Source organism: Babylonia areolata, chromosome 17 (assembly GCF_041734735.1).
Source record: "Babylonia areolata isolate BAREFJ2019XMU chromosome 17, ASM4173473v1, whole genome shotgun sequence".
Lineage (NCBI taxonomy): Eukaryota > Metazoa > Mollusca > Gastropoda > Neogastropoda > Buccinidae > Babylonia > Babylonia areolata.
In genome coordinates, this window is record NC_134892.1 from 778812 (window position 1) to 799060 (window position 20249).

Sequence of the window (20249 nt, forward strand, 5' to 3'; positions counted from 1 at the left end):
ACGGGGATATGTGTCATGGAGGGGATCGGGGGGGGGATAGGGGCTGAGGATGAATGGGGTGCAAGGAAATATCAACTTCCCTGGCGTCTGGCCCTGATCTCTCTTCACAGAAGTGGCCAAGGGAGGGAGGGAGGGAGGAGGGTTAAGGGGAGGGAGGAGGAGAACGGGTGGAGGTGGGGGGAGGAGGCAGGGTGGGGGGCATTCATTAGCAGTGTGTGCTGGGAAAATCACTGACACATTTATTTCCACCACAGGTATCTGACCCACTTATAACATTAAAATTCTGTTTAGTTTTGTTGTTGTTGTTGTTGTTTGTTTGTTTCTGATTTGTGTGTGTGTGTGTGTGTGTGTGTGTGTGTGTGTGTGTGTGTGTGTGTGTGTGACGTGCTGTCGGCCGAGGTGTGTTTGAAAAGCGGGGTGTCCTGGGTTCCGTGCCCTCTGACCCTCCCTCTGACCCTCACTGACTGACGTGCCCTCTGACCCTCTCTCTGACCCTCACTGACTGACGTGCCCTCTGACCCTCTCTCTGACCCTCACTGACTGACGTGCCCTCTGACCCTCACTGACTGACGTGCCCTCTGACGTGCGCGCTAAACTTTGCGTCACGTCGTGCAGACAATAGTTTGAATGATCTCCCTTTGTCTTTCCAACACCAGTACAGCTGCACTCACTGTGTGTGTGTCTGTGTCTATCAGTCTCTGTGTCTCTGTCTGTCTCTTCCTCTTTCTCTGTCTGTCTCTCTCTGTCCCTCTGTCTGTCTGTCTCTGTCTCTGCCTCTCTCTTTCGCCTCACCCATGTTCTTATTCATCACAAGTGTTCTCTCTGCGTCCCTCTCTCTCTCTTTGTCTGTCTCTCGCTCTCTCTTTCGTGCGCGCGCGTGTGTGTGTGTCTGTCAGTTTGTCTCTGTCTGTCTGTCTGTCCGTCTCTCTCTGTCTATCCGTCTCTGTCTTTCTCAGTCTCTTTCTGTCTCTCTCTGTGTCTGTCTCTGTCTCTCCATCTCTGTCTGTCTCTCTCTCTTTCTCTCTTTGTCTCTGTCTGTCTCGCTCTCTCTGCGTCTGTCTGCCTCTCTCTCTCTGTCTCTCTGTTTCTCTTTCTGTCTCTCTCTCTCTGTGTCTCTCTGTCTCTCTCTCCCTCTCTCTGTTTCACTGTCTCTGTCACTGTCTCTGTCACTCTGTCTCTCTCTCTCTGTCTGTCTGTCTCTCTCCCTCTGTGTGTGTGTCTCTGTTGTTGTTGATGTTGTTGTTGGTGGTGGTGGTGGTGGTGTTTTTGATGTTGTTGTTGCTGCTGCTGCTGTTATTCATTCTCTTCTCCTTCTTCTTTCTTTCGCTCTTTCCTTTTTCGTCTATTTCTTTGTTTTTGTGTTATTTTCGCTTTTGTTTGACTTCATCCGGTATTGGTTGAACCTGTCTTTTTCCTGCTGGTAATCGTTCTGTATTGGTTGAACCTGTCTTTTTCTTGCTGGTAATCGTTCTGTATTGGTTGAACCTGTCTTTTTCTTGCTGGTGATCGTTCTGTATTGGTTGAACCTGTCTTTTTCTTGCTGATAATCGTTCTGTATTGGTTGAACCTGTCTTTTTCTTGCTGATAATCGTTCTGTATTGGTTGAACCTCTCTTTTTCCTGCTGATAATCGTTCTGTATTGGTTGAACCTGTCTTTTTCCTGCTGATGATCGTTCTGTATTGGTTGAACCTGTCTTTTTCTTGCTGATAATCGTTCTGTATTGGTTGAACCTGTCTTTTTCTTGCTGATAATCGTTCTGTATTGGTTGAACCTGTCTTTTTCTTGCTGATAATCGTTCTGTATTGGTTGAACCTCTCTTTTTCTTGCTGATAATCGTTCTGTATTGGTTGAACCTGTCTTTTTCCTGCTGATGATCGTTCTGTATTGGTTGAACCTGTCTTTGTCTGGCTGATAATCGTTCTGTATTGGTTGAACCTGTCTTTTTCCTGCTGATGATCGTTCTGTATTGGTTGAACCTGTCTTTTTCTTGCTGGTAATCGTTCTGTATTGGTTGAACCTGTCTTTTTCCTGCTGATGATCGTTCTGTATTGGTTGAACCTGTCTTTTTCCTGCTGATAATCGTTCTGTATTGGTTGAACCTGTCTTTGTCTGGCTGATAATCGTTCTGTATTGGTTGAACCTGTCTTTTTCCTGCTGATGATCGTTCTGTATTGGTTGAACCTGTCTTTTTCCTGCTGATAATCGTTCTGTATTGGTTGAACCTCTCTTTTTCCTGCTGGTAATCGTTCTGTATTGGTTGAACCTGTCTTTTTCCTGCTGATAATTGTTCTGTATTGGTTGAACCTCTCTTTTTCCTGCTGATAATCGTTCTGTATTGGTTGAACCTCTCTTTTTCCTGCTGGTAATCGTTCTGTATTGGTTGAACCTGTCTTTTTCCTGCTGATAATTGTTCTGTATTGGTTGAACCTCTCTTTTTCTTGTTGGTAATCGTTCTGTGTTGGTTGAACCTGTCTTTTTCCTGCTGGTAATCGTTCTGTATTGGTTGAACCTGTCTTTTTCTTGCTGGTAATCGTTCTGTATTGGTTGAACCTGTCTTTTTCTTGCTGGTGATCGTTCTGTATTGGTTGAACCTGTCTTTTTCTTGCTGATGATCGTTCTTCCCTTCCTTCCTCTTCTCCTTTTCCCATCGATTCCTTCTTTCTCACTTCCTTCATGTCTCCCTTCCTTCTTCTTTCATTTCTCTTCCGTTTCCCATCGATTCCTTCTTTCTCACTTCCTTCATGTCTTCCGTCCATATTCCTTCTTTCTTTCATTCCACTATTCTATTTCCCATCGATTCCTTCCTTCCGTCATGTCTTCCTGGCTTCATTCCTTTATTCATTCTTTCCCCTAAAATTCTTTCTTCCTTCCTTTATATTTTTCTACCATCCTTCCTTCCTCTTTTCCTTTTACTATCGATTCCTTCCTTCCTTCCTTCCTTCCTTTCCTCTTTCCTTTCTCCATTCACCTCCTCCCTCACACTCTTCCCCCTCCCTTCCCTTCCTCCTCTCGACCCTCCCCCCCCTCCCAACCCCTCTCTCCCCCGGCCCCGCCCCTCTCCGCCCCCCGCCCCTCCCCCTTGTAACCGTTCTCCCATGGCAACTAAACCCTTCATTGCAGGTCCTGTACCCGATAGAAGGTTCCTCGTCGTCTGGAAGTGTGGCCCAGAACTCCCTGACGTTACGGATGTCACGTGCCAAGTGTCAGGACGCCGGGCTGTACGTGTGTGAAGCGGCCTACCTCAACACGGCCCTCTTTGTCGCCACTGTCAACGACACGCTGGGAGTGCAAGGTTGGGGTCACTGGTGTGTTCCTTCACTTACAGTGGTTGGGGTCACTGGTGTGTTCCTTCACTTACAGTGCTGTTTGGTTGGGGTCACTGGTGTGTTCCTTCACTTACAGTGGTTGGGGTCACTGGTGTGTTGTTTCACTTACAGTGGTTGGGGTCACTGGTGTGTTGTTTCACTTACAGTGGTTGGGGTCACTGATGTGTTGTTTCACTTACAGTGGTTGGGGTCACTGGTGTGTTGTTTCACTTACAGTGGTTGGGGTCACTGGTGTGTTGTTTCACTTACAGTGGTTGGGGTCACTGGTGTGTTGTTTCACTTACAGTGGTTGGGGTCACTGGTGTGTTGTTTCACTTACAGTGGCTGGGGTCACTGGTGTGTTGTTTCACTTACAGTGGCTGGGGTCACTGGTGTGTTGTTTCACTTACAGTGGTTGGGGTCACTGTTGTTTCACTTACAGTGGTTGGGGTCACTGGTGTGTTGTTTCACTTACAGTGGTTGGGGTCACTGGTGTGTTGTTTCACTTACAGTGGTTGGGGTCACTGGTGTGTTGTTTCACTTACAGTGGTTGGGGTCACTGGTGTGTTGTTTCAGTTACAGTGGTTGGGGTCACTGGTGTGTTGTTTCACTTACAGTGGTTGGGGTCACTGGTGTGTTGTTTCACTTACAGTGGCTGGGGTCACTGGTGTGTTGTTTCACTTACAGTGGCTGGGGTCACTGGTGTGTTGTTTCACTTACAGTGGCTGGGGTCACTGGTGTGTTGTTTCACTTACAGTGGCTGGGGTCACTGGTGTGTTGTTTCACTTACAGTGGCTGGGGTCACTGTTGTTTCACTTACAGTGGTTGGGGTCACTGTTGTTTCACTTACAGTGGTTGGGGTCACTGGTGTGTTGTTTCACTTACAGTGGTTGGGGTCACTGATGTGTTGTTTCACTTACAGTGGTTGGGGTCACTGGTGTGTTGTTTCACTTACAGTGGTTGGGGTCACTGTTGTTTCACTTACAGTGGCTGGGGTCACTGGTGTGTTGTTTCACTTACAGTGGCTGGGGTCACTGGTGTGTTGTTTCACTTACAGTGGCTGGGGTCACTGTTGTTTCACTTACAGTGGTTGGGGTCACTGTTGTTTCACTTACAGTGGTTGGGGTCACTGGTGTGTTGTTTCACTTACAGTGGTTGGGGTCACTGGTGTGTTGTTTCAGTTACAGTGGTTGGGGTCACTGGTGTGTTGTTTCACTTACAGTGGTTGGGGTCACTGGTGTGTTGTTTCACTTACAGTGGTTGGGGTCACTGGTGTGTTGTTTCACTTACAGTGGTTGGGGTCACTGGTGTGTTGTTTCACTTACAGTGGTTGGGGTCACTGGTGTGTTGTTTCACTTACAGTGGTTGGGGTCACTGTTGTTTCACTTACAGTGGTTGGGGTCACTGGTGTGTTGTTTCACTTACAGTGGTTGGGGTCACTGTTGTTTCACTTACAGTGGTTGGGGTCACTGGTGTGTTGTTTCACTTACAGTGGTTGGGGTCACTGGTGTGTTGCTTCAGTTACAGTGGTTGGGGTCACTGGTGTGTTGTTTCACTTACAGTGGTTGGGGTCACTGGTGTGTTGTTTCACTTACAGTGGTTGGGGTCACTGGTGTGTTGTTTCACTTACAGTGGTTGGGGTCACTGGTGTGTTGTTTCACTTACAGTGGTTGGGGTCACTGGTGTGTTGCTTCACTTACAGTGGTTGGGGTCACTGGTGTGTTGTTTCACTTACAGTGGTTGGGGTCACTGGTGTGTTGCTTCAGTTACAGTGGTTGGGGTCACTGGTGTGTTGTTTCACTTACAGTGGTTGGGGTCACTGGTGTGTTGTTTCACTTACAGTGGTGCTTGGTTGGGTCGAGAGACGGAGAGAGAGAAAGAGGTGGGGAGGGAGAGCGAAAGAGGGAGAGAGACAGAGAGAGAGAAAGAGGTGGGGAGGGAGAGACGGAGAGAGAGGGATGAGGAGGGAGAGCGAAAGAGATATGGAGAGAGAGGGGGGAAGAGAGACAGAGAGAGGGAGGGATATATATATATATATATATGGAGAGAATGAATGAATCTTTAGTACTTTGGCCGACTTACACATCTGCCGTTGTTCTAAGAGAGAGAGAGAGAGAGAGAGAGACTGTGAGTTCGCTGCTTGTTGATCGATCGACTGCCAGTGATTGTTTGAACGAGTGGTTAATTGATTGATTGACTGAGTGAGTGAATGAAGGACCTCTGTCTTGATTGCATATCGATTTGTTTGATTGATTGACTGAATGATTGATTGACCGACTGGATGATTGATTGGTTGATAAAACGAGCGGTTGGTTGACTGACTGAGCGACTGGTTGATTGACTGACGGGCAGTGAGGCCGGGTCACGTGACCATGGTAGCGGAGCCAGACTACGAACACTGGGCGGTCAACCAGACCGTGACCTTGACCTGTTCGGGACCTCTAGGACCTCTGACCTCCGACAGCAAGGTGGGTGGTTTGGACACCCCACCCCGTTTTGACCCCGACACATTTGCATATGATTCTCGGAATCACAATCACTTTAATGGTCTTCGCGCGCACGTCAAAGAAGTTAAGACATTCATCTGTCATACACAGTCCGTCACGTCAAAGAAGTTAAGACATTCATCTGCCGATACACAGTCCGTCACGTCAAAGAAGTTCAAACATTCATCTGCCGATACACAGTCCGTCACGTCAAAGAAGTTCAAACATTCATCTGCCGATACACAGTCCGTCACGTCAAAGAAGTTAAGACACTCATCTGCCGATACACAGTCCGTCACGTCAAAGAAGTTAAGACATTCATCTGTCATACACAGTCCGTCACGTCAAAGAAGTTAAGACACTCATCTGTCATACACAGTCCGTGAGGGTCTGAGTTCCAATCCCGCTCTAACCCTTTCTCCCAATAAATTGACTGGAAAATCATGTGGATGCTTATATAGCGTCTATCCTCGGTCGGAGACCAAGCTCTAAGCGGTTTACAAACAGGGGGTCATTTGCACAACAGGCTGCCTACCTGAGTAAAGCCGATTGACGGCTGCCACTGGGCGCTCATCATTCGTTTCCTGTGTTATTCAATCAGATTTCAGGCACGTACACATACACACTAACATTCTACGTGAATGACCGTTGGTTTTGTTGTTTTTTTTGTTTTGTTTATTTGTTGTTGTTTTTTTGGTGGTTCTTTTTTGTTGTTGCTGTTGTTTTGTTTTTTGGTGCTTTTTTCTATTTATTTACCCGGCCATAAAGGCAGCCATATATCACGGGACAAAAATAATCGTGGAATTATCTGCACCAACCACTGTGTCTAGCTCTCCCCGGCCTAGCAGTCCCAACACACGTCACTGTGTCTAGCTCTCCCCGGCCTAGCAGTCCCAACACACGTCACTGTGTCTAGCTCTGCCCGGCCTAGCAGTCCCAACACACGTCACTGTGTCTAGCTCTCCCCGGCCTAGCAGTCCCAACACACGTCACTGTGTCTAACTCTCCCCGGCCTAGCAGTCCCAACACACGTCACTGTGTCTAACTCTCCCCGGCCTAGCAGTCCCAACACACGTCACTGTCTGGTGCAGACGCCGGGAGAGACTGTAAGGTCAGCCCACCAGCAGCAAGTGAGGGAGTCTGAGAGAAAGAGAGGGGAAGGGAGTGAGGCTTGTAGGCCGATGCCTTTATAGTTGGGCCGGGGAGAACATTGTTCCCCGGCGAAAATCGTGACGCGTTGGCAATTAAATTGGGGAATCATTGTCCCCGAGACCTCTGCCTGTGGACTGGGCCGTGGTGTCCGCTCTCCTGTCTGCAGGGAGGTCTCCGAACAATGTACATGAACTTGCCGTGTGGTTTCCTTGGTCAAAAGACCATGGGTTATCCCTGCTGTAGCTGGTTTAACTTCTGCCCTGCATGTACAGCCTGACGCGTATCGATCAGTTGTGGCTGCCTCCTGCCAAACCCGGCCTTTCAAATTTTTAGCCATTAAAACAGATTTGGCGTTACTGAGGGTGTCACCTATTTTGCCTGCTGTGATACATACTCCATTTTCAGGGGTGTGCATGCTGGGTATGTTCTTGTTTCCATAACCCACCGAACGCTGAGAGGGATTACAGGATCTTTAACGTGCGTATTTGATCTTCTGCGTTCAGAAACACACGATGGGAGTTCAGGCACCAGCAGGTCTGCACATATGTTGACCTGGGAGATCGGAAAAATCTCCACCTTTTACCCACCAGGCGCTATTATCAAGAATCGAACCCGGGTCCCACGGATTGAAAGTCCAACGTTTTAACCACTCGGCTGTTGCGCCCGTCAAACCGAGCGTCTGGTCATTGGGATGAGACAATAAACCGAGGTCCCGTGTGCAGCACGCACTTGGCGCACCGAGAAAGAACCCATGGCAACGAGAGTGCTGTGTGTGTGTGTGTGTGTGTGTGTGTGTGTGTGTGTGTGTGTGTGTGTGTGTGTGTGTGTGTGTGTGTGTGTGTGTGTGTGTGTGTGTGTGTGTGAGTACTGGTGTGTGTGTGTGTGTGTGTGTGTGTGTGTGAGTACTGGTGTGTGTGTGAGTGTGTGTGTGTGTGTCTCTGTGTGTGTGTGTGTGTGTGTGTGTGTGTGTGTGTGTGTGTGTGTGTGTGTGTGTGTGTGTGTGTGTGTGTGTGTGTGAGTGTGTGTGTGTGTGTGTGTGTGTGTGTGTGTGTGTGTGTGTGTGTGTGTGTGTGTGTACACTCAATGCATGACAGAGCGATGGGTTATGCTGCTGGTCAAGGCATCTGCCTTGCACATGTGGTGTAGCGAATACGGATCTGTCCGACCGCAGTGACGCACCAGTAATTAAGAAACTGAAACTGAAACTGATTTTCATCATGTCCAGGGTCAGTTTTCACGGCAGGGTCTATTTCACGGCATTGAGAGTTTGGAATTGATTAAGATAAATAAAGGCGAAAATACCAAAGGGTGGGGGGGGGGGGGGGGGGTTGAAAGAAAGAATAAATACAAGCCTAAAAAGAACAACAAGTCACACTACTGCCTCACTCCAGCAGATTGTCTGGCACTGGGAGTTCTGGGACACAGACCAACAGGACTGGATCCCCCACGACGGCTCAGCCTCTGACGTCACCGTCCTGGAGACCAATCAGCAGCCGTGTTACAGAAACGGGTCCAGTCGGCTGACTCGACGGCTCCGACTGGCCGACTCCAAACGAGCCTATCGCTGCTACGTGGAGGTGGACGGCAGTGCCTTCCCGCAATTCGCCGGACGTTTCGAATTGGGCCTCGTCGTGGCTGTGTCTGGTACAGTATTCACTGCAGCTGGAGTGTCTGGTACAGTATTCACTGCAGCTGACAGTGTCTGGTACAGTATTCACTGCAGCTGGTGTGTCTGGTACAGTATTCACTGCAGCTGACTGTGTCTGGTACAGTATTCACTGCAGCTGACAGTGTCTGGTACAGTATTCACTGCAGCTGACAGTGTCTGGTACAGTATTCACTGCAGCTGACAGTGTCTGGTACAGTATTCACTGCAGCTGACAGTGTCTGGTACAGTATTCACTGCAGCTGACAGTGTCTGGTACAGTATTCACTGCTCTGACTGTGTCTGGTACAGTATTCACTGCAGCTGACAGTGTCTGGTACAGTATTCACTGCAGCTGACAGTGTCTGGTACAGTATTCACTGCAGCTGGTGTGTCTGGTACAGTATTCACTGCAGCTGGTGTGTCTGGTACAGTATTCACTGCAGCTGACAGTGTCTGGTACAGTATTCACTGCAGCTGGTGTGTCTGGTACAGTATTCACTGCAGCTGACAGTGTCTGGTACAGTATTCACTGCAGCTGACTGTGTCTGGTACAGTATTCACTGCAGCTGGTGTGTCTGGTACAGTATTCACTGCTCTGACTGTCTGGTACAGTATTCACTGCAGCTGACAGTGTCTGGTACAGTATTCACTGCAGCTGACAGTGTCTGGTACAGTATTCACTGCAGCTGACAGTGTCTGGTACAGTATTCACTGCAGCTGGTGTGTCTGGTACAGTATTCACTGCAGCTGACAGTGTCTGGTACAGTATTCACTGCAGCTGGTGTGTCTGGTACAGTATTCACTGCAGCTGGTGTGTCTGGTACAGTATTCACTGCAGCTGACAGTGTCTGGTACAGTATTCACTGCAGCTGGTGTGTCTGGTACAGTATTCACTGCAGCTGACAGTGTCTGGTACAGTATTCACTGCAGCTGACAGTGTCTGGTACAGTATTCACTGCAGCTGACAGTGTCTGGTACAGTATTCACTGCAGCTGGTGTGTCTGGTACAGTATTCACTGTAGCTGACTGTGTCTGGTACAGTATTCACTGCAGCTGACAGTGTCTGGTACAGTATTCACTGCAGCTGGTGTGTCTGGTACAGTATTCACTGCAGCTGACAGTGTCTGGTACAGTATTCACTGCAGCTGACTGTGTCTGGTACAGTATTCACTGCAGCTGACAGTGTCTGGGAGAATGTTACTGTCGTGTGTGTCACTGTTCAGTCTGGTTGGTACGGCATTATCAGTGTGTGTGTGTGTGTGTGTGTGTGTGTGTGTGTGTGTGTGTGTGTGTGTGTGTGTGTGTGTGTGTGTGTGTGTGTGTGTGTGAATGCAACAAAACGTTAATCTGACAATAAATGGTTTCAGTCAGTCAGTGTGTATGTGTAGAGGGGTGGGCTGGAGGGTCTGTCTGTGTGGTTTGTTTAGTTCACCAGGTTCTATGGGATGTCAGGAGGAAGGTGGCAGAATGGTTAAGGTGTTTATTTGCCAACACAGTGTTTGTGAGGGCGTGTGTTCCATTCCTGCGTGAGTCCTTTCTACTAAATCTGGAAAGCGGTCTCAGTGGAGAATCAAACCACGCGTCTAGTCACTGGGCTGAGACGATAAACCCAGGTCCTGTTTGCAGTACGCACTGGCACACTGCAAAAGAACCCATGGCAACAAAAATGTTGTCCTCTATAGAAGAAATGCACCGCGTCTGATAGGTACGCAAATCTCTCCCTCTCTCTCCCTCCCTCTCTCTCTGTATATATATATATATATCCACGGTAGCATTTTCAGTCGTCCACACAGTCATCCTGAGGCCTAACCTACCCTAACTACTGCCCACACCTACGCTGACTTCAAGAACATGCGCTATAGCAAGATGTCTCAATAAATAAAATGACTTGGAATCTAACATCGGCACTCACCTCCAATGATCATCGTCTCGCTGGTGGCACCAGGTCTGTGCTCCTGCAGGCGTGTCCCGCATGGCTGGACGCACTGAATAATTCTGTTGCCTGATGTGTGCACGCAATGGTTTCAGTTTCAGTTTCACTTTCTCAAGGAGGCGTCACTGCGTTCGGACAAATCCATACACGCTACACCACATCTGTTGAGCAGATGCCTGACCAGCAGCATAACCCAACGCGCTTAGTCAGGCCTTGAGTGCATGCTTACATATTTGTGTACCTATGAAAGTGGATTTCATTTTACGTAATTTCGCCAGAGGACAACACTCTCGTTGCCATGGGTTCTTTTTCAGTGCGCCAAGTGCGTGCTGCACACGGGACCTCGGTTTATCGTCTCATCCGAAAGACTAGACGCTCAGTTTGATTTTCCAGTCAAACTTAGGAGAAAGGGCGAGAGCGGGATTCGAACCCACACCCTCACGGACTCTCTGTATTGGCAGCTGAGCGTCTTAACCATTCTGCCACCTTCCTCTGGACAAATGGTGGCTTAAACATCAACCATGGACAGTGTGACTTCAACATCAACCATGGACAGCGTGACTTCAACATCAACCATGGACAGCGTGACTTCAACATCAACCATGGACAGCGTGACTTCAACATCAACCATGGACAGTGTAACCATGGACAGCGTGACTTCAACATCAACCATGGACAGTGTGACTTCAACATCAACCATGGACAGCGTACTTCAACATCAACCATGGACAGCGTACTTCAACATCAACCATGGACAGCATCAACCATGGACAGCGTGACTTCAACATCACCATGGACAACATGACTTCAACATCAACCATGGACAGCGTGACTTCAATATCAACCATGGACAGCATGACTTCAACATCAACCATGGACAGCATGACTTCAACATCAACCATGGACAACATGACTTCAACATCAACCATGGACAACATGACTTCAACATCATGGACAGCATGACTTCAACATCAACCATGGACAGCGTGACTTCAACATCAACCATGGACACTGTGACTTCAACATCAACCATGGACAGCATGACTTCAACATCATGGACAGCATGACTTCAACATCAACCATGGACAGCGTGACTTCAACATCAACCATGGACAGCGTGACTTCAACATCAACCATGGACAGCATCAACCATGGACAGCGTGACTTCAGTTGCTGTCCTCACACAGGCCATCTGCTGTCCCGCTTCTGTCCAGTTCCAGACTGATTCTCATCAATTATTTTCTTTGTTGCCAGGAGAACCAGAGGGTTACCATAGGTAGTGTTATACCTGTTTGGAAAAAAATGTGTAGAATTGATAGTGAATCAAACACACTTGCTGACAGGGAAAAAGGGTGCTGCTTCATTAAAGATTGTGGCCACGTGTTCTCTCCGGGAAGGGGGAGAGCAGCCCCATTTCCTCACAGACATGTCTGTTGTGGTGAAGAACAAACAACCAACAACAAAATTATTTTAAAACTACAACTAATAAACACATACAACGCCACGCCACGAAACGCAGCACATCATATTACGATCGAATACAACACACAATACTGCACAATACAGTACAACGCAACACGACACGACACGACACAACACAATACAATACAATGACGACACGATACGACACAATACAATACAATACAATACAATACAATACAATAAAACGTAACACAGCTCAGCACAGCACAGCACATGACACAAATACGACACGACCCCAGACAAGCCAAGACAAGACAATGACAGTGACAAGACAATGACAGCGACAAGACAATGACAGCGACAAGACAATGGCAGTGACAAGAGTTATCGAGCAGTGTGGCGTGGTTCCATGTCCCCGGCACCAGAGGACGTGGCGGACAGCTACAGTGACGGGGTGCTCTTCGGCGCCGCCATCGGGGCGGCTGGTGTCGTCGCCGTCGTCGTCATCATTGTCGTCATCGTGCTCACCTGCCTGTGGAATAAAGGACTCCTCTGTTCAGGTTCGGTGCACACACACACACACACACACACACACACACACACACACACACACACACACACACACGTGTATTATTAATTATGTATATTACGTGTCACTTTCAGAGGTGTACCACACCTCCACACACCCCACACCAACACCCCTGATGGGGTGAAGTCCTGTCTGTCTGAACAGGGGTGACGTTCTGTGTGTGTGTGTGTGTGTGCGCGCGCGCGCGTGTGTGTGTTCGTTACATGTATATATACAGTTTATTTGTTGGATATTTCATTTGTATATATATATATATATCTTTTTTGCAATACCGGGTTTTGTTGTCTTAATTGACGTGTGTGTGTGTGTGTGTGTGTGTGTGTGTGTGTGTGTGTGTGTGTGTGTGTGTGTGTGTGTTCTTCAGATGACGAGACACAAGACAGAAGCGACATGTAAGTTTCTTGATAATACATATTGATATTAACATTAATATCTATATAAAAAAAGAAGCAATACTAATGATATGGTATGAAAAGAAAGAAAGGATAACAGAAAGAGAGAGGTGGCTTCCTAACTTCTTTGTTGAGTGTGATTGTGTGTGTGTGTGTGTGTGTGTGTGTGTGTGTGTGTGTGTGTGTGTGTGTGTGTGTGTGTGTGTGTGTAAAAAGCCTGATGACGCCCAGAATGTTGTCAGTGATGTTCTCATCAACCGAAAGTAAGGAGAACCTCATGTGGGAGTCAAGGTCACCGGAACCGGAAATGTGTACAAGGTCGTGGTTTCCCCAGGGATTTCCGGAAGTGCGTGTGGGTCACCGGAAGTGATCACAAGGTCACGTACGTTATTATTTTTTTTGACGGTGTCAATATTAAAAACAGACGTGTTTACACATGATTGGAAAGAAACCCGCTTTGATCTGAGTAACAATAAAAACAGCAACAACATCAAAAGACAGCAAAACAGTCTCCTCGGTGGAGAATCGAACACCGGTCTCCCCGGTGTGACAGTCGGGGACACACCAGTATGATACCGGGAACGCCCATGTATCACTAACCGAAAATCAACATATTTCCAAAGAAAGCAAACAAACAAAACAAAAACTTCGTACCATCGCGTCTTTCAGTGTTCCGAGGTAGGACTTAAAGAACAAAAACAAAAACCAATCAAGTAACAACGTTCAGTGTGTCCTCCGCAGGTGCGCGTGCGCATGTGTGTGTGTGTGTGTGTGTGGTTGGTCATCGTCGGGGCATAGCAGCTGATGACTGTGGAGAAGCGATCCTTGAACCGTAAAATATCGTTCATTAAATCGACCATATGACTATTGTCTATAGCTGTTTTTCCTTCATACATCAATTCCCCTTGGTCGGACTAATCTAAATCCGGAATACGTCGTATATATTTCAATAAACATTCGGCCTTGGATCTCAGTTTGAATGGTACGTTGGTTAACACTTCACTTTCTCGTTGAAGAGGAAGACGAAGGTCTTTTAGTCCGGCGTCTGGTTCTTTTATGATCCGGACGATGCAAGTCTCTGAATTCGTCCGATAAAGTCAAATACCGTTCCAGAACGAGGATGTTGCATCGAGCGAGTTTTTCTCGTAATCGGACATATCCGTTTGGTTTACAACTGAACGAATTTCATTGTCCAGTTTCAGTACAGCGTCCGTGGTATCTGTAGCGTTCTAGGATTGACTAATATCATCTTTTTAGCCATTATTGAAATAATGTATCACCCAACACACCGAGAACAGGACCTCAGAGAGCTCCTAAAAATCCGCCTTTTTGTAGTAAAGCTTTCTTTGTTTTCAAAGATGCGCCTTTTTTGGCAACCCGATTTATATTTACTCAATGTTTTCTTCTGGGACGGTGAGAGGGGCACATTCCCCTTCAGCATGTTCAAACTGCACTCGCAGAAAGCGTGCACTAAGTCTTTATCAGCCGCTTTAATAATCGTCTTAGCAGTCTTGGGGTTAACTGTACATAACCATTTTAAAATGGCGGCGTGCTTCTTCCGAGTCAATGTGTGAGACATTATTTTTCCTCTTCCACATGGACAATATGCTGCAAATCATCCGGAAATATCCCCGTGTAAGGGTCGGAGGTAGCGTCCTTAAATGCTTCATGCATAAATTTAATCCGGCCGGGATACATTTTTTTTGGCTAAATGCGTAATCTGAGAAGCGTCTCTGGGGTTTTTAAATACCACCAGATAGTGACTGTTCAAACTTATGGTTCTCTGCTCCTTAGATTTTCCAGACAAGTTTTGTACGCGTCAGTTTCTACCATTAAATCGTCAATAGTTAGTCATCTTTTCGTTTCGGTGTCCCATTTTTGACTGAAAATCGGACAGTCCTTTAATAAACTCGCTGACTCTATGACGTAATCTCACGTAGAGGGGTTGCCATTCACCGAAACTGATGACTGATGATGACTTCACCGAAACACCACAGTTTGATCAGGAGGGGTATAATAAACTCGCTGACTGTATGACGTAACCTGTAGAGGGGTTGCCATTCGCCGAAACACCACACAATTTGATCAGGAGGGGTATAATAAACTCGCTGACTCTGTGACCTAATCTCACGTAGAGGGGTTGCCATTCACCAAAACACCACACAGTTTGATCAGAAGGAGTATAATAAACTCACTGACTGTATGACGTAATCTCACGTAGAGGGGTTGCCATTCACCGAAACACCACCCAGTTTGATCAGGAGGAGTATAATAAACTCACTGACTGTATGACGTAATCTCACGTAGAGAGGGTTGCCATTCACCGAAACACCACCCAGTTTGATCAGGAGGGGTATAATGAACTCGCTGACTCTGTGACGTAATCTCTCGTAGAGGGGTTGCCATTCACCAAACACCACACAGTTTGATCAGGAGGGGTATAATAAACTCTCTGACTCTATGACGTAATCTCACGTAGGAGGTTTGCCATTCACCGAAACAGAAGAGAACGAGCAGAGGTTTGTTGCTATGTCAGTCTGTATGTAATTATTAATTTACATACCGCGTTATTTCGCTGTGTCCTCCCTTCAGACACCAGTACCAAGAAGAGTCTCCTCGCTGGCCAAGTTTCTGGAACTTTGTTTTTTAACCCCTCGACTTATCGTAAATGTAGAAAAAAAACGTGGCAGCCGTTTGTATATCAGCGTGTACCTTATACTTGACATCCAGCCAACTGACGCTCTATCGGTACCTTGGTTACGAGGTGCCAGAGAAAAACGGGGGTGCCCCGCCAAGTTTTGTTTTGTTTTGTTTTGTTTTACTACTACCATCATCATTGTTCTCTTTTCTTCTCGACTGTTAACGCGTCTGTACGCGTACGTTATTGCTTCATGCAACGAAGCGGGGCGTGGGGGGGGAGGGATGAGGAGGGTGGAGAGGGGAGGGAGACGTTGTGACCAACAGTCTTCAGTCTAGACGGGGGAGTGGGGAAGAGGGGTGAGGAGGGTGGAGAGGGGAGGGAGACGTTGTGACCAACAGTCTTCAGTCTAGAGGGGGGAGTGGGGAAGAGGGGTGAGGATGAGGAGGGTGGAGAGGGGAGGGAGACGTTGTGACGAACAGTCTTCAGTCTAGAGGGGGGAGTGGGGAAGAGGGGTGAGGAGGGTGGAGAGGGGGGGAGACGTTGTGACCAACAGTCTTCAGTCTAGAGGGGGGAGAGGGGAAGAGGGGAGAGGAGGGTGGAGAGGGGAGGGAGACGTTGTGACCAACAGTCTTCAGTCTAGAGGGGGGGTGGGGAGAGAGTTGTAGGGGGAGGGGTGGTTTTGGGACGCCACAACTCAGCCATTGCCTGACACACTATATTATTATTAGCAGTAGAAGAACTTAAAAAAAAAAAAAAAAAGCGTGTTGAAATCAGCGCTTTTATCACCTTCATCGGCATTGTTATTATTGTTTTTTTTTATCATTACCGTCATCGACGACGATGTTGACGACGATGACGCCAACGATGGTTATGACGATGATGATGACGACGACGCATCGTCATAGCGGTCATCATCATCGTCACTGAGTCTTACTCAACATCGTCATTGTCGTCGTAGTCACCATCATCATCGTCACCATCACCATCACCATCATCACGGCTGTCCCGTTCGGACAGAAACGCCGACGACCTGACCAGCCCGAAGACGAGGGCGATGACGACGAAGACGTCGACCAGGAACGTGGCGTTGCAGACCTCCCTCTCCCTTCCCCACCCCCACAACCACCACCACCACCCCCACCACCACACCAACGACGACGATGACAGCAACGTTGCCCCGGGTTACGATGTGATCGACGATAGTGGCGAGGCCACGGTCAGCCCCAGAGGACGGAAGAAACGAGCGCCGCCTCCTCTTCCTCTTCCTCCTCATGACACGGACTCCTCTTCCTCCTTCGCTTCCCACCACCCCCACCCCCACCACCGTGCCCCTCCTTCCAAGGCGTTCGGCCGGCTTGCGGAAGAGGAGGGGGAGTGGGAGGAGGGGGGTGTGGTCTCTGGCGGTCACGTGTTTGACCTGGCCTCGGCTCAGCAACAGCAAGGTAAGGTGTGTGTGTGTGTGTGTGTGTGTGTGTGTGTGTGTTTTCTGTGATGTGTGTGCGTGCGTGTGTGTGTGTGTGTGTGTGTGTGTGTGTGTGTGTGTGATAAGAAAACAGTGAGCGTGAATAAAAGGAAGAAAAGTTGGTCAATAGACAGCTTTGCCTGGCAACAATCAGGTATCTGTGTCTGTTTTATTGATACTGAAGGAGCTGATAGGTCCAAAGCTCAGCCAATATCACACATTGACGTCATCTTACAGAGGCCAACAGCAAAGTGAGAGCCGTGTCATAGGTGGTTTCTCTACTGCAATACAATGGCAAGTCAAGTTGGCTTAGTCTTACGTGACTGAGATTGACTATTACTTTGATATTGGGAGGCAAGATTGCACTGACTCTTAGTGCTGCAGCCTTGGGGGAACTGGCCTTTGGGGACCACCCCAGACACGTCGGGCTGTTCTAAAACCCTCTTGGCCGATAGAGTGGGGATGTAACTTGGGCAAGACACTCTCCACTATAATCGAAGTCCAGCCCAGATAGTCGGGACAGCAGACGCCTTCTCTGTTGTTCTGGTGGTCAGTCGGACACGGCTGACTGTCACACTACAAAATACGAAGGAGCTGTCCCACATTTGTTACGAAACGAGGAACGGTTCACCAAAAGATGTGATCCGTATCATCGATTTTCAATGAAGGCGACGAAGGTGGCAGAATGGTTAGACGCTCATCTGCCAGTACTGTTACCGGGGTTCCATTCCCGATTGGAAAAATCAAACTCAGCATCCTGCCATCCTGATGAGACGATAAACTAAGTGCAGCACGCACCTGGCGCACTGACAGAATCCATGGCAACAGTAAGTGTTGTCCTCTGGTAACACTGATTCCGTTGAAGAGATCCATCTGATAGGTAGGCCGACACACATCTGATGCACTTTGAATCAAAGCACGTTGGCGGTTATGCTGCTGGTCAGGCATCTGCCCAATCTGCCTAGCAGATGTGGTTTGCGTTTCTGTTCTGAATGTAAATATATATATATATATATATATATAGAGAGAGAGAGAGAGAGAGAGAGAGAGAGAGAGAGGGGCACACACGTGAGTGTGTGTGTGTGTGTGTGTGTGTGTGATTGCGTGTATGTGTTCAGTAAGGACACACACTGGCCAATGATGCACCAGGTCATTACAAAGCCCAGACATTACACTGATTACAATATATCAAAAGTGACTCCAAAATCCAATTGTCTATCCTGAGGAGTTACATGATCATGGTAAAAGTGTGGAGAAAAAAGAAAAAAAAACACCATTGAGGGAGGCATATTTGTGTGTAAAAGAAAAAAAAACACCATTGAGGAAGGCATATTTATGTGTCAAAGAAATAAACACCATTGAGGAAGGCATATTCATGTGTCAAAGAAAAAAAAAACATTGAGGAAGGTATATTTACGTGTCAAAGAAATAGCACCATTGAGGAAGGCATATTCATGTGTCAAAGAAAAAAAAAACACCATTGAGGAAGGCATATTTATGTGTCAAAGAAAAAAAAACACCATTGACGAAGGCATATTCATGTGTCAAAGAAAAAAAAACACCATTGAGGAAGGCATATTTATGTGTCAAAGAAAAAAAAAACACCATTGAGGAAGGCATATTTATGTGTCAAAGAAAAAAAAAAACACCATTGACGAAGGCATATTTATGTGTCAAAGAAAGAAAAAAACACCATTGAGGAAAGCATATTCATGTGTCAAAGAAAAAAAAACACCATTGAGGAAGGCATATTTATGTGTCAAAGAAAAAAAAAAACACCATTGAGGAAAGCATATTCATGTGTCAAAGAAAAAAAAACACCATTGAGGAAGGCATATTTATGTGTCAAAGAAAAAAAACACCATTGAGGAAGGCATAAATAATGCATCAAAGAAATAGCACCATTGAGGAAGGCATATTTATGTGTCAAAGAACTGGAAAAAAACCACTATTAAGGAAGGCATATTTATGTATCAAAGAAAAAAAAACACACCATTGAGGAAGGTATATTTATGTGTCAAAGAAAAAAAAACACCATTGAGGAAGGCATATTTATGTGTCAAAGAAATAGCACCATTGAGGAAGGCATATTCATGTGTCAAAGAAAAAAAACACCATTGAGGAAGGCATATTCATGTGTCAAAGAAAAAAAACACCATTGAGGAAGGCATATTTATGTGTCAAAGAACTGGAAAAAACAACAACACCATTGAGGAAGGCATATTTATGTATCAAAGAAATAGCACCATTGAGGAAGGCATATTTATATGTCAAAGAAAAAAAACACCATTGAGGAAGGCATATTTATATGTCAAAGAAAAAAAACACCATTGAGGAAGGCATATTTATGTGTCAAAGAAAGAAAGAAGCAAAAAGAAAATTAAAAGTGCTACTTCACCTAAATGCAAATGAGGTGAGAAAAAAAAGGTTAAAAAGTGTTGTTTAAAAAAAAAAAAAATTTTTAATTTAAAAAAAGCCATGCAGTGTAGCCTATAATAATGGAATATTTCGAACGCAGCGGGGCCTTCTTGAGAAACCTAAAAAGTAGTGTAGCATATATGGAATATTCCGAACGCAGCAGCGCCTCCATGAGAAAGTGAACAAAACAGTCAATGGGCGACATGGATCTCTCTTTCCCTTCCCTCCAGCGGCAGCAGAGGACGTGCTGCGCACCCTCCTTTCCACCCGACACCTGCTGTCCTGGAGGGTCAGCGGCGACGGGGGGTACACCACCTTCCTCCTCCGCCTCTCCCCCTCCACCCACGGCCTGGCCCTCCCAGCAGGGCTGCAGCAGGGCCGCTGGCGGAAGAAGAACCCCGCAGCGACAGCAGCAACACGGCAGGACCACCTGCAGCGGGTGGCCTTGCCGCAGCCCGAGGGGATGATCGTGGCGCTGCCCGAGGTTCCCTCCAGCATGTCCGGCGGGTACCACTACTACGAGAGTCTGCGACGCTGATTGGCTCAAGGGTGGCAGTTGTGATTTGGTTGTTATTATCGTGTGAGAGGTGGTGGGGCGTGGGGGGTGGGGCAAAAGGAAATGGATCATGATTGGTTGTTATTGTCATGTGAGCAGGACTGGAAGGAAATGGATTATGATTGGTTACTATTGTCGTGTGCGGGGAACTGGGAGGATACAGATTATGATTGGTTATTATCATTGTGTGATGTGAGGGGCCGGCAGGGAATTGACTGTGATTGGTTGCTATTATCGTGTGATG

At 47.1% G+C, this 20249-nt stretch overlaps 1 protein-coding gene across 1 annotated transcript in view; it reads left to right on the forward strand.

Annotated features, from left to right (window-relative positions):
- Positions 1-19987, forward strand: part of LOC143291371 (uncharacterized) — a 20126-nt gene extending 139 nt beyond the window's left edge. Inside the window, exons 2-9 of the mRNA XM_076601212.1 lie at positions 3122-3293; positions 5659-5774; positions 8339-8588; positions 12373-12507; positions 12901-12928; positions 16587-16785; positions 16912-17011; positions 19680-19987. Of these exons, the coding sequence (XP_076457327.1) occupies positions 3122-3293; positions 5659-5774; positions 8339-8588; positions 12373-12507; positions 12901-12928; positions 16587-16785; positions 16912-17011; positions 19680-19987 (1308 nt within the window). The remainder of the gene's footprint in view (positions 1-3121; positions 3294-5658; positions 5775-8338; positions 8589-12372; positions 12508-12900; positions 12929-16586; positions 16786-16911; positions 17012-19679) is intronic.
- Positions 19988-20249: the final 262 nt, after the last annotated feature.